General features: G+C 37.9%; 1 protein-coding gene across 7 annotated transcripts in view; it reads right to left on the reverse strand.

Annotated features, from left to right (window-relative positions):
- Positions 1-13,972, reverse strand: part of ANKIB1 (ankyrin repeat and IBR domain containing 1) — a 166,501-nt gene that overhangs the window by 9,027 nt on the left and 143,502 nt on the right. For all 7 annotated transcript variants that reach the window (XM_036246534.1, XM_036246533.1, XM_036246535.1 and 4 more), the window contains 6 exons: positions 6,789-6,923; positions 5,609-5,695; positions 5,453-5,519; positions 2,352-2,497; positions 912-1,090; positions 49-100 (listed from right to left, as the gene is read on the reverse strand). In XM_036246534.1, coding sequence (XP_036102427.1) covers positions 49-100; positions 912-1,090; positions 2,352-2,497; positions 5,453-5,519; positions 5,609-5,695; positions 6,789-6,923 — 666 coding nt within the window. The remainder of the gene's footprint in view (positions 1-48; positions 101-911; positions 1,091-2,351; positions 2,498-5,452; positions 5,520-5,608; positions 5,696-6,788; positions 6,924-13,972) is intronic.

Here is a 13,972-nt window from a genome sequence, read left to right on the forward strand (position 1 = left end):
AGGAAAAATAATGAACAAAACAAAACAAAACCCCCACAAAACAATTACCTCAGGTGATGCAAATCCTAAATATTCCCAATCCCATGTTCCACCAGCAAAGCTACAAAAAAATTAGACATACCATTTGATTTATTACCAGTACTACAAAGTACAATCAATCAGACCCTTGCCCTTTGAACACCACTTTTAATACCTCTGCTTGGAACTTGTTTAACCAAAGCAGATAAATTATAGAATATAATTCAAATGATACTTTCATTATTTCTTTCAAATTCTAAGTTACTTTATGTTTGTGCAAAATGGTGAAAAATAAAAATCATCAGCTATAACAGAGTATTTTATGACTACTTCTATTTTTAGGTTATAAAAGTTTATGTAAAAATAGGGTCAAAGGAATTTCTAATGCTTGTAACTATTACGATACAAAAATACTTCAATTTATAATGGCATTAGTAGTATAGTATTTGAAACAACCAAAACCCAACTGTTCTTTAATGGATGAATATGGATCACTTAAAGAACTTTACTAATATCAGGTTTCTAATTTCTTCACACCCTCTTAACCACAAAATACAGTTATGACCATGATAAGTCGGCAAGGCTTCCAAATTCTACATGTTTATGGCTATCATATCACTACACATTATTACTTATTTGACATGATGCATTAGAATGCTCTTCGATTATGAGTTCACCGAAGTGTGAAATTTACCTAGCCTAACTTAGCAAGAAACCACACAAAAAATGAGGAAACTAGAAATAGTAATTGGGGTAAAATCATCAAAAAGTAGCTACTATACTTTTACCAGCTATCCATATTTTAGGTATATAAGCCCTAGTGGAATAAAAAATCAACCTGTTGGTGTTTGTGGCTGAAGCTAGGATGACTCCACAGTGTGCTTCCCTTTTACCTGCGCCTGGGAGCTTCAGGTGAGTCTGCAGGAGCAACTCCCCGAGCCACGGATGCCAGGAATTCCTGCCTCTTCTGCTGCACCAGGCATGCTGCCTTGATGATCTTGTGGCGGGGTGTGCGAAGGTAAGGCCTATTGACTTTTTGGGCAAGGTCTTCAGTGACCATTTCTAGGTCTGTCTACAGTAAGAAGAGAAAAAAAGTATAGACTGGTGGGTTAGTCAATAGCAAATCCAGTGTCTATCTGGTTTCTCCGTTAGCTCTAACTCCTTTGAAGTCAGAAATTAATCCAAACTTTGAAGTAACTTTGCATTCAACTTGTTTCTATTTCACACATTACTGGAAACAGCACTCGTTTGATAGACATTTATAGCAAGGTAGTTGGGATGGATCACAAAGAAGTGAGTACACCAGCTGTGAACAAGGAATTTATAATATGTCTATGTGGAAAAAAATAATAAATTTTAAGTCAAGTCACTGTACATGCAAATGCATGATGTGTGGTGCAGACTGTAAGTAAATGCTGAAGGAATGTGAGGCAAGGCAAGACCTCTGTGACTGGGAGTTAGGTCTGGAAGGCTTCATGGAGAAAATGAATACTGCGAAGTGAACGAAATGCAGGATATACAGTAGTAGAGAGCAATTCAAAGGGATGACATGAAAACTGTAGCAAGAGGAGGAAGTTTTCTGGCTTAAAAAAAAAGAGGCGTGTACAATGAAGTTGGTCAGTCACAGAGATGTCAGCGGACTCACGTGTTTTGGTTTTTTAAGTACGGTAACTTTTTTAGTTGTACCCTTAAACTGGTAAATACCAACTTTCCCATTTAATATATAACGTTTTCTTTTTTCTTTTTGAGGATAAAATTCCTAATTATAATTAGGATTAGGCCAGATTTCAACCTCAAGCAGTTTAAAACAAAGAAATAAATGTGGTAGGAAATGTTTGCATGGCTCAGAACTCATTCAGATCTGCAGAGTGACAAATTTAAACAAAGAAAATTTCAGTTTATTAATGGTAAACTTTTCTTTATTTTTATTTTTATTTTATTTATCCTCACCCGAGGACATTTTTCCATTTTTGTTCAGACAGAGTGGAAGGGAGAGAGAGAGAGAGAGAGAGAAACATTGACGTGAAAGGGACACATCAAGTGGCTGCCTCTCGCATGACCCCAATCAGGGCCGGGGACAAACTGCAACCGAGGCACGTGCCCTTAGCGGGAACTGAACCCAGGTCGCTCTGGACCATGGACAGATGCTCCAACTGCTGAGCCAAATCGGCCAGGGCCAACTTTTCTTTATTTAAAAACCATTCTAAAAATGAAAACAAAATTATTTAATAGCCACACCAAATAAAATAAAATGTATTTAAGTGGTCGAAAAAGGAGAAAATCTGTTTTTCATAATAATTGCATTTAAATTTAATTTAAAATGGTTATCTTACTTGCATGAGTTCAAAAATTTCTTTCTTTGTGCTTTTAGGTTCTAAGAAGAATCCATAGGGGTAAGAACACTTGAGGATTCGTCGCGTTTTTAAGAGCACGTGAACTGCATCTTCAATGAACGTGGTGTCTGGACAGCCTCCTTCAGCTAAGAAGTAAATAAGGCACAATGAAAAACTGTTTTGCAAATATGCTATCATAAAATTAATTACACAACTAAATTTTCTTAAAAAAAAAAAAAAATCCCTAAGAAGAAACAGCTTGAAGTAGCTGCATAATAGTATTTATCTGAAATAGACTAAAAACCCAGAGGACACAAATGTGTGACTTGTATGCATGTATAAATGAAACACACCCACAGCAGCCCAGGAGCACTGACGGCAGTCATACACCAATCCTGGACTCTGTTCTCACCTTGTTGGCAACCAATCTAGCTTTAGGTCAACGCAAGGTCCCATACTTTACTAAGTTTTGTAGGCTATCCCTGATGGAATTTTGCTGATTAAATTTTGCTGATTAAGAGTTAGAACAAATACTTTGTGTAAAAAAGAAAGCCAAATTATAGTTATGCTTCTATAAAAACACTGTAAGGAGGAAAAGACACACAACACTCTGGAGAACAACTGAAGAACTAATGCTAGTAAACAGAAAACTTCAGGGAGAGGGATAAAGGGATGGAAAGTGAGGAGGAGGGAAGAAGAAATCACCTTAATATCTGAGATTGTTTCTTCCCAAGATGTTACACCGGTCTAGCTTTTTCCTTAACTACAGATAAATCTAAATTAAGCAGTAGAATTTAATTCATAATTCTTTTTGAAAATAAGATTATTCTGTATATCTGCAGAAAGAAACTGCACGGGTATGTACACACACTGAAATACAGACCATCACAAAATACTTACCCTAGTGTAGGGATCTGAACTAAGGTGTAAAAAAAGAAAAACAAAACAAAACAAACATCCTCCTCACTATAATAAGTGAGAAGTGTGAAGTTTTGTTTTTGTTTTTTTAAAATTAATTTTTGTTACAGATGTTTCTCCTTTTTCCCCTACTGATACCCCCCCACCCCCTGTCTCCAGCTTTGTTGTCCATGTCTACTGTTCATGCACACATGCATATAAGTTCTGTGGTTTATTCCCCACCTCCAACCTCCTCTTCTGGGGATTGTCAGTCTGTTTTTTTCCTTTCAAATCCTTTTATCTTTTAGTTCTCTTTCATATCTTACTCCACTGTCTAGAGCTTGCAGAAGATTGAACAGAAATAGCAATTCACGTCTACAAGTATCTATTGAATGTTTACTGTGACTTAAGCAATGTTCTAACCATTAGGAATACATCAATGAAGAAACAGACAACGATCTCTGCTGAAGAACTATAGAACCTGTGAGGGTTTTTTCTTTTCAGTTTGTACCATGGACAATACTTCAAGAGTTTGATACTAGCGTGATAAGGTTATGTCATTACTAAAGTCTAAGAACAAATAATTAATAAGGAGACTAAGCTGTTATTGACACATATGGCTACTGTCTTAATTAGGGAGTTATTCTCATGAAAAGGATATTAGTGCTCATTTCTCTTATAAACTGGAGAAAACACAGGTAAAACTGATTACATTTTTAAGCTTATATACCTTTTATATATAAGCTCTGATTATTTTAAAAATGTGACTAAAATAAACCTGTCAGAACCTGTACTGTGGTAATTGTGAGATATTATATTCTAATGAAGCAAGCAGTATTTAATCCATTTTTTTTTATCCTCACCCGAGGACATTTTTCCATTTTTTGTACAGATAGAGCGGGAGGGAGGGAGAGGAAGAGAGAGAGAGAGAAACATCGATGTGAAAGGGACACATCGAGTGGCTGCCACCCGTGCAGCCAACCAGGGCCGGGGACAAACTGCAACCGAGGTACGTGCCCTTAGCTGGAACCGAACCCGGGTCTCTCCGGACCGCAGGCCAACGCTCTAACCGCTGAGCCAAACTGGCCAGGGCTCAATCCATTTTTAAGAATGTTCTTTTGGAATCTCCATCTTAGGATCTGTAAATTTGCCCTATCTCATGTCTTTGTTTTTTTGAATCCTCACCCAAGGACATTTTTCCATTTATCTTTATTTAGGCTGATTAGGAAGAGAGGGAGAGAGGAGGGAGGAGGGGGTAGAGAGAGAGAAAGAGAGAGAGAGCGCGCGCGCGCGCGATGTGAGAGCGACACATCGACTGGTTGCTTCCCACATGACCCCAACCAGGGTCAGGAACGAACCGCAACTGAGGTAAGTACCCTAGGTCGAAATTGAACCCAGGTCCCATTGGTCCATGGGCCAATGCTCTAACCGCTGAGCCAAACCGGCCAGGGCTCATGTCTTCGTTTTTTTATTTTTTTATTTTTTATCCTCATCTGAGGACATTTTTCCAATTTTTGTTCAGAATAGAGCGGGAGGGAGAGAGAGGGAGAGAGAGAGAGAGAAATATCGACATGAAAGGGACACATCGAGTGGCTGCCACCCACACGACCCAACCAGGGACTGCAACCAAGGTACATGCCCTTAGCGGGAACTGAACCCAGGTCTCTCCAGCCCACAGGCCGACGCTCTAACCGCTGAGCCAAACCGGCCAGGGCATGTCTTCGTTTTTTACTTCAATGTCTATTATTTACCAGCAAGATGATTTCTCCCCAATCTGTCCTTGATTTCCACTCTACTAAATTTTCTCAAAACTCTTTGGGAATTCAGTCACAGACAAGTGAGTGGCATGTAAACCTGCTCTTTGACTAGGTCAGGGATGACTTTTAGGGCCCATCCACTTTATCCAACACTGCAGAGCATCAGGAGTGGCACAGAGTAAGCAAACCCATGATGTATGTTTATCTGCTATCAGCGCAGGCTGCATTAAGAGGAGACGAGGAGAGCCGGGTGGAAAAACTAATCTGAGAGGCCTCAAATGCTAAGTGGCACTCTGGGTTTCAGAGAACTCCATAAAGTGCCAGAATGGGCTAATGGAGATGACGTATTCCTTTAAGGGCCTTAACTTCCTACCAATGAAGTGACTAACTAAACAAGCATTGAAGACTATTTTACATTTATTATCACACATGCCACTTTCAACTTACTTTCTTTGAGAGCTCTACTTAATTGCTCCATTTTTTCTTTGGCTGTTTTAAGAAGGCGTTGTTCTAGCTAAAGAAACAGAAATAAATAATTTATATCATTCTCTTTATTTACCACAACAGTGTAATTCTGTGCATTTGAAATGATTTGGGACATACCTGATAGCTATGCTCATGGTTCTTAAATCTTGTGTAATAGTGCATGAATCTGTCAAGTTCCTGAAACCGTTTGTGTTTTTTCTCAGCCTAGGAAACAAAACTTCGTAAGTGACTTCTTTTATAAATAAAAGTACTAGCTCTTAAAATTGGGATTTTTTGGATCACTTAAAGATTTTATTTGTAATAGGTAGTAATTTGTACAGATTTGTTGACTATTTTATTGGGAGAAAATAATAACCAGTACATTTTAAAGGCTCCCAGAACAAAGTCCTGGGAGTGCAAGGCAAAGATGCCTCTCAAGCCCTATGCTTCAGATACTGGCAATGCTCTATTACACTGCTTATTGCTTGAACTGAATTTCATCCTCTCAAAACACATGTTGAAGCCCTAACCCCCGATGCGCCTGTAAGTGGAGGGAGGGCCTGTCAGGTGATAAAGGTTGTTGGCATGTAGTCCTAATCCTATACACCTAGTGCTCTTGTAAGAGGAAGAGACTCCAGAGCTTTCTCTCTCCACCATGTGAGGACAAAGCAAAAACAGAGCTGTCTGCAGGTCAGGAAGAGTCAGCACCAGAAAATGAGTTGGCAGGAATCTTGATCTTGTACCTTCTAGTCTGCAGAACTGTGAGAAATAAATTTGTATTTAAGCCACCCAGTCTGATATTCTGTTATGGCAGCCAAGCAGACTAAGATATTTATTATATCCCATAACATAATACTGTATTATTGATATCATGTTAAAATTGTTTTTGTCATGGGGATGAAATGTACAGTATAGAAAATGTAGTCAATAATATTGTAATAACCTTGTACAGTGACAGATGGTTACTACACTTATGGTGATCACATCATATATTATATATAAATATCAAATCACTATGTTGTACACCTGAAACTAATACAATATTGTACGCCAACTAGACTTTAATAAAAGAAACTGTTTTTAAGTCATTATAGAGGAAGTCTGGGATACATAAGACTTTTCTTATCTTCAATATAAAAAAGGGAAAATTTTAAAAAGCTCTCATTTATAGAGCTATTTTGTTTAAATTAAAGGCTACTCTAAAGTGTATTCAATTTAATGCTTCATTAAATGAAGATGGGAAGAGAAGAAATGCAAAATACTTGCAGTGGTATTAAGTGGTTTAGCCAGAAGTGTTGGTTTAAACAGCTCTCTTTACCTCCACAGTCATTTCCTTGGATTGTTCCTCCACATGCTGAATGACTTCATAGCGAGTACATCTGTAATAACCGCCCGTGGAAGAACTATGCTTTTTCCATTCTTCTAGGCAAATCCAGCAAAAGTCATACTTGCACTTCAAAAGAAAACATATATGCAAACATCTCTCCATGTTAATATGCAAGTTATTTTCTGTTTCTAGTCTACCAATTTGTAGAGATTAAACAATCCTGCCTGTGTGACCGGGGAGAAATCTTCTTAAAGACACATGCTCTTTTTCAGGTTTCCTCTGGAGACCTTATCTGCACTATGGAAAGATGTGGGGTTAGTTTAAGATTATTGCTTATACAAGTAAGTTAAATCTAAGTCATAATATTATGGATAATCTCAAGGAATATCAATAGGATATTCTTTAAAATATCAATAGGATATTCTTTCCAAATTGATCGGCTGCCTCCTGCATACCCCCTACTGGGGATTGAGCCTGAAACCCAGACATGTGCCTTGACCGGGAATCAAACCAGCAACCTTTCCAGGCATGGGTTGACACCCAACCAGCCAAGGCACAAATGTTTCATTTTTCAAAATATCCCTTTATCTTTAGATAGAGTGGGAGGGAGGCAGAACGGGGGGGAGAGAGAGAGAGAGAGAGAGACCGATGTGAGAGACACACTGATTGGCTGCTTTCCGCATGACTCCAACCAGGGCCAGGGACCGAACTCCAACCAAGATAAGTCCCCTTGACCGGAATCAAACCTGAGACTCTTTGGTCTGCAGGCTGACACTCTAACTGCTGAGCCAAACTGGCCAAAGCTTAAATGTTTCTTTTTTTTTGTTTTTTATCCTCACCTGAGGGCATTTTTCCATTCTTTGTTCAGATAGAGTGGGAGGGAGAGAGAGGAAAAGAGAGAAAGAAACATGGACGTGAAAGGGAGACATCGAGCGGCTGCCACCCACATGACCAACCAGGGCCAGAGACAAACTGCAACCGAGGTACGTGCCCTTAGCGGGAACCAAACCCGGCTCCCTCTGGACCGCAGGCCGACACTCTAACCGCTGAGCCAAACTGGCCAGGGCTCAAATCTTTCATTTTTAAGTGTGTGGTAATCATAGGTCTATAAAGGTCCACCTGTCTATTGAAAACATCTGGTAACTTCAGTTTCTCAATTACCATACTTATTAGACAATGCCAAAAAAAGAGAGCATTCCAGTATGAAAATGCACTCCCCTACTTTTTTCTTTTCTTTTCTTTATTGATTTTAGAAAGGAAGGGAGAGTGAGAGATAGAAACATCGATTGTCTGCTTCCTGTAGGTCCCCCACTGGGGATTTGACCAACAACCTGGGCATGTGCCCTGACCAGGAATCAAACTGACAGCCTCTTGGTGTGTGGGTTGATGCTCAACCACTGAGCCACACCAGCTGGGCTCCCCCTACCTTTTTTTTTTTTATCCTCACCCGAGGATATTTTTCCATTTTTTGTACAGATAGAGTGGGAGGGAGAGAGAGGAAGGGAGAGAGAGAGAGAAACATCGATGTGAAGGGACACATCGAGTGGCTGCCACCCGCACGACCAACCAGGGCCGGGGACAAACTGCAACCGAGGTACGCGCCCTTAGCGGTAACCGAACCCGGGTCTCTCCGGACCGCAGGCCGACGCTCTAACCGCTGAGCCAAACTGGCCAGGGCTTTTTTTTTTTTCCCCCTACCTTTTAAATGCTTACAGGTTTTGAGCTAGAAAGATTTTCACATTCCAAGGCTGTTTTTTCTGGTATTTAATAGTCTATTTTCTTCCTTCCTTCCTTTATTCTTTTTTAAAAAGACTTGATCGTTGGGTGAGTAATGTGCTTTAGGTACTAGTTCTGTTGAACAATGAGTGGCATTTAAAAAATATATGTTTTTTACTGATTTTAGAGTGAGGGCGAGATACAAACATCTATGAGAAACATCAACATCTATCTGCTGCTTCTTGCCTGACCCTGCTGGGGATCCCGAAGCTTACACATGTGCCCTGACCCGGAACCCAAAGCCACATTGGCCAGGCTCTTTCTTTGCTTTTTTAATGTAAATCTTTGAGCTGTTTATATTTTATCTGGGTATCCAGTATAAATTCAACTTTTTTCTATACAGCTGTCCAGTTGTCTCACTACCACTTTTTAAAATTTTTTTATTAATCCTCACCAGAGGATATATTTTCCATTGAATTTTAGAGAGTGGAAGGAAGGGAGGGAGGGAGGAAGGGGGAGAGAGACACACACATTCACACACCAATTGGTTGCCTCCCACATGCACCTTGACTGGGGCTGGGGAATTGAACCTAAAACCCAGGTACATGCCCTTGACTGGGAATCAGACCCGAGACCGTTTGGTGCTGATGCTTTATCCACTGAGCCACATCGGCCAGGGTGCACTACCATTTTGAACAGTTTAGGTTTATGTACTGGTCAGAGATGCCTCCTTCACGATATACTAAATCCCCATTTATCTGTGTCTATTTTCTGGGCTTGCTTTCTATTCTATTCCATTGATTGGTAGATTCATATGCCAGCACTGTGCTATTTCAATTACTGAGCCTTTATAATAATATGGCTTATTATTTGACAATGCTAGTTCCTACTCATTATTCTTTTTCAGAGTGTTCCTGGGTATTCTTGCTTTGTTTTTCCATATGAACTTTTGCACTAGTTTATCTAGATGCAGAAACAAAAGCTTGTTGGTATTTTTGCTGGAATCTTTCTATCCAAGAACTTTGTTATTTTTACATTTGTTTGTCATCTTTTGTGTCCTACAGAGAGGGGTCTTTTTTTTTTCCCCTCACCCGAGGACATTTTTCCATTTTTTGTTCAGATAGAGTGGGAGGGAGAGAGAGAGAGAGAGAGAAACATCAACGTGAAAGGGACACATTGAGTGGTTGCCACCTGCATGACCCAACCAGGGCTGGGGACAAACTGCAACCGAGGTACATGCCCTTAGCGGGAACCGAACCCGGGTCTCTCCGGACCAGAGGCCGACGCTCCAACCGCTGAGCCAAACTGGCCAGGGCCAGATAGGGGGTCTTAAAATTTTCTTCATATGTCATATACTTCATATACATTACTTAAGTTTCCAGATTAATAAGGTCTTCTCTTTCAGTATATAGTCTATCTGAATGTTGTTGGTATACATGAAGGCTAATACTTCCTGCACATTCATTTTGTAATCTGTTACATAAATTTTTGTTGTTTGCAGTTTTTCACTTGATTCTGTGGGTGTGCAATCATGCTCTCTATAAAAAAATGATAATTTTATCACCTTGTTTCTACTTTTTACATCTCCAATTTCTTTCCATCATTTAATTATATTGACTGGTACCTCCAGTCCAACATTAATAATATTTGTGATGGAAACACCCTTATCTTGTTCTCGATTTTAGTGAGAATACCTATAGCTTCCTCACCAAACAAGCATGCCAACTTTTGGACTGAGGTAGATTTCTTTTTATCATACCAACGAAAATGTTGTCTATTCCTATTTCTTTGAGTGTCTTATAATGAATGGTTGTTGATTTTTTTTTTTGTCAAATGACTTTCTAGCAGCTACAGAAATTATTATGATTTTTCTCCATGTAGCTACTAATAAGATGAGGTACAACCATAGCTTTTAAAATATCAAACCATTCTTGTATTCCTGAAGTAAAACCCATATGGTTAATTACTCTATTTTTTATTTTAAAAAATTGTTGATATATAATTGACGGTCAATAACTCTATTAATGTACTCTGCTGGACATTTGCTAATATCTGTGGGTTTTTCCCCATCTAATATCTTAATAGGACTTATGCATTTTCATTTATAAGTAAGATTGATCTACAGTTTAAATTTTAATAATCTTTTCAAGTGGTGGTATCAAGGTTCTACTCTCCTTATACGTAATAATAATTTGAAAGTTTCCTTATTTTTAACTCCCAGAAAGAGTTTAAATCATATTGGAATTACCTTTTCTTTAAAGATTTGATAAAACTCTACTGTGAAGCCATCAGAACCTATAACTTTAAACGGGAGCTAGATCCTTGAAATCTTTTCTTTGAAAATAGGTTTGTTTGAATATCTCTTCTAGGATCAGTTTTAATAAATTATATTTTCGTAGAAAAATCAATCCATTTCAAACCCAAGTTCAAATTTATCTTCAAGAGTTGAGCAAAGTTCTCTCTTATTATTTTAGTTTGCTTTGTTTATTGATTAGTCCCCTTGTTTCTTATATTGTATATCTGAATTCCCTCACTCCCTTTTTCTTATGTAGGCTTAGTGGTTTATCTTATTTTTTTTTTTTTAGAAACCACTTTTTGGATTTATTTATTAGTGGTATTGTTTTTCAATTTTTAATTCACTATTTTTTTTTTTTTTTTATCTTTCTTTCTGGCTTTCCTCAAATTTATTTTGTTTTCCTAATTTTAAGTCATATCCTTAATTCATTCCTTATTCAGTAATGTTTTAAGTGAATAAGGTTATGTACACTTCTGAGCATTGTTTTAGCTATAGCTCTCAGGTTCTGATAAAAGAGTGTTTTCATTATCCTAGTTTCCTAGAAATTCGAAAGCTCCTTTTTCTCTCTTGAGTTGTCTGAAAGATTTAAAATTCCTAAATGAAAAGGCCTTTTGTAACTTTATTATTAATTTCTATAATTCCATTATGATTAGACAATGCTGCTGATATTATTTTCTATTTTCTAGAATATTGCTGAGAATTTCTTTGATGATCAATGGTCAATTTTCTGTGAATGCTTCATGGATACCTGAAAAGATGGCAGAGTCCAGATTTTCAGGATATGGAGCTTGAATATAGCAATCAGATATACTTTACTAGCTATGTTGTCTTCACTAATTTTTCCTCTACATGACATGTTATGAATACAGAACTGAATTCAAGTCTCTGTACTCATCAGCTCATTTACAAACATGTGCTTAAACAATAAACTGAGCGCTTGTTTCAAGGCTCTGACAGTTCTTTTGTTGCCTGGCACAAGCAAACTTTGTGCCTGATTTGATACAAGTATCCTGTTCAGTACAGCTTTATTGATCTCTCAAAATCAGCGGCAAAACTCTCTACAAAACAGCCAAATATTATATTTTGTAAGGAAAAGAACATAGAATTTGAATAACTTTTATTTTTTAGTTGCAACTCATAGTTTTATACAGTCAGATGAAGAAAATTACTAAGTGATTTAAAATGTGTGAAATAGCCCAGCTGGTGTGGCTTAGTGGTTGAGTGTCGACCCATGCACCAAGAGATCGCTGGTTGGATTCCCTGTCAGGGCATATGCCCAGGTTATGGGTCAAATCCCCAGTGGGGGGCATGCAGGAGGCAGCCAATCAATGTTCTCTCTCATTGATGTTTCTATCTCTCTCTCCCTCTCCTTTCCTCTCTCTCTAAATATCAATAAAGTAAAAAAATATATACATATATAATTTTTAAAAAATGTGTGAAATAGGTGAAGGGATTAAGTGAAATAAATAAATAAATACATAACCTCTTAGACACAGATACCAATATGGTGATTACCAGAGAAAAGGGGTTTAGGGGCAGGTAGAAGAGGGTAAAGGGGGAATAAACAGTGATGAAAGGAGACCAGACTATGGGTGGTAAACACACAAGACAATACACAGATGATGTATTATAGAACTGTACACTTGAAAACTATTTAATTAACCAACATAACCCCAATAAATTCAATTAAAGTATATATTAGAAAATAAAATGTGTAAGAATGCAAAATTTATACAGTCTCATGAAAATTATGTAAAGGGTAATAACTAGAATAAGGAGTGTTTTTAAAATACATGAACTTATTTTACAGAGCCAAATTTCTCATTTAAAAAATGTTTAACAATTTGACTCCAGAAAGTAAAAACTCTACTGAATCATAATCAACACTGAAGCATTAATGAAAGTGCATTATGACGTAATCATTGTGTTAGAACCTGAATTGAATTACACATAACCTGTTTGTTGTTCCGCCTTCACATTTTTTTTTTTTTTTTTAATCCTCACCCGAGGACATTTTTCCATTTTTTGTACAGATAGAGTGGGAGGGAGAGAGAGGAAGAGAGAGAGAGAGAGAGAGAGAGAGAGAGAGAGAGAGAGAGAGAGAGAGAAACATCAACGTGAAAGGGACACATTGAGTGGCTGCCACCCGCACGACGAACCAGGGCCAGGGATAAACTGCAACCGAGGTACATGCCCTTAGCGGGAACCGAACCCGGGTCTCTCCGGACCGCAGGCCAACGCTCTAACCGCTGAGCCAAACTGGCCAGGGCCGCCTTCACATTTTTAAAAAATTCCAAAAGTATAAAATTTTTTGTAGCAAGCCCATTACTTTCCAGATGTCTTCTTTTATGTCATAAAAAGAACTTGTCAAGGGGGAATACAGTCAATAACATTGTGGTAAGTTGGCAAAATGACAGATGAATACTACTAGACTTAGTGTGATCACACTGTAAGGTATATAAATGTTGAACCACTATGTTGTACATCTGAAACTAATATAACATTGTATGCCAACTATACTTAAATTTTAAAAAGCGTAAAATAAAAAATAATTGTCAGGTTTTTTTTGGTTTCATGCAAATACTTTAGATGGTATATTAAATAAGACTTCTACATTTACATAGTATGTAAGTAAATGTTTATTAATTTTTTTTTTTTTTTTTTTAGAGAGAGAGGGAGTGATAGAAACATCGATGAGAGAGACACATCAACTGGCTGCCTCCTGCACACCCCCAATGGGGATTGAGCTTACAACCCGGGCATGTGCCCTCACTGGGAATCGAACTGGCAACCCTTTCTTTGGTCCACGGGTCAATGCTCAACCATTGAGCCATACCAGCTGGGCTGAATGCTTCTTTTAAATGCTTGAAGAAGCTTAAGCAAAACCTATTTAAGATAATCTACCTGATAGCCTTAATCTGATTAAATCATGAAAATGTTCACTAAATACATATTTATCAAATATTTACAACTGATAGGTGCTAAAAAAGAAATAAAAGTAATGTTGGATCCTGTCCTTTTGTTAGTAGCCCAACTGCTGACTTTTATGGTCAATCTGTATTTCTTTATACATCTATGCAGCCTATATCAAATTTTCCAAGAAAACACTAATATGGATATTGGAGATAAGATCCCAAAATATATGAAATAATTTTGGCTCAAT

The sequence above is a fragment of the Molossus molossus genome, unplaced genomic scaffold, assembly GCF_014108415.1.
Source record: "Molossus molossus isolate mMolMol1 unplaced genomic scaffold, mMolMol1.p scaffold_m16_p_7, whole genome shotgun sequence".
Lineage (NCBI taxonomy): Eukaryota > Metazoa > Chordata > Mammalia > Chiroptera > Molossidae > Molossus > Molossus molossus.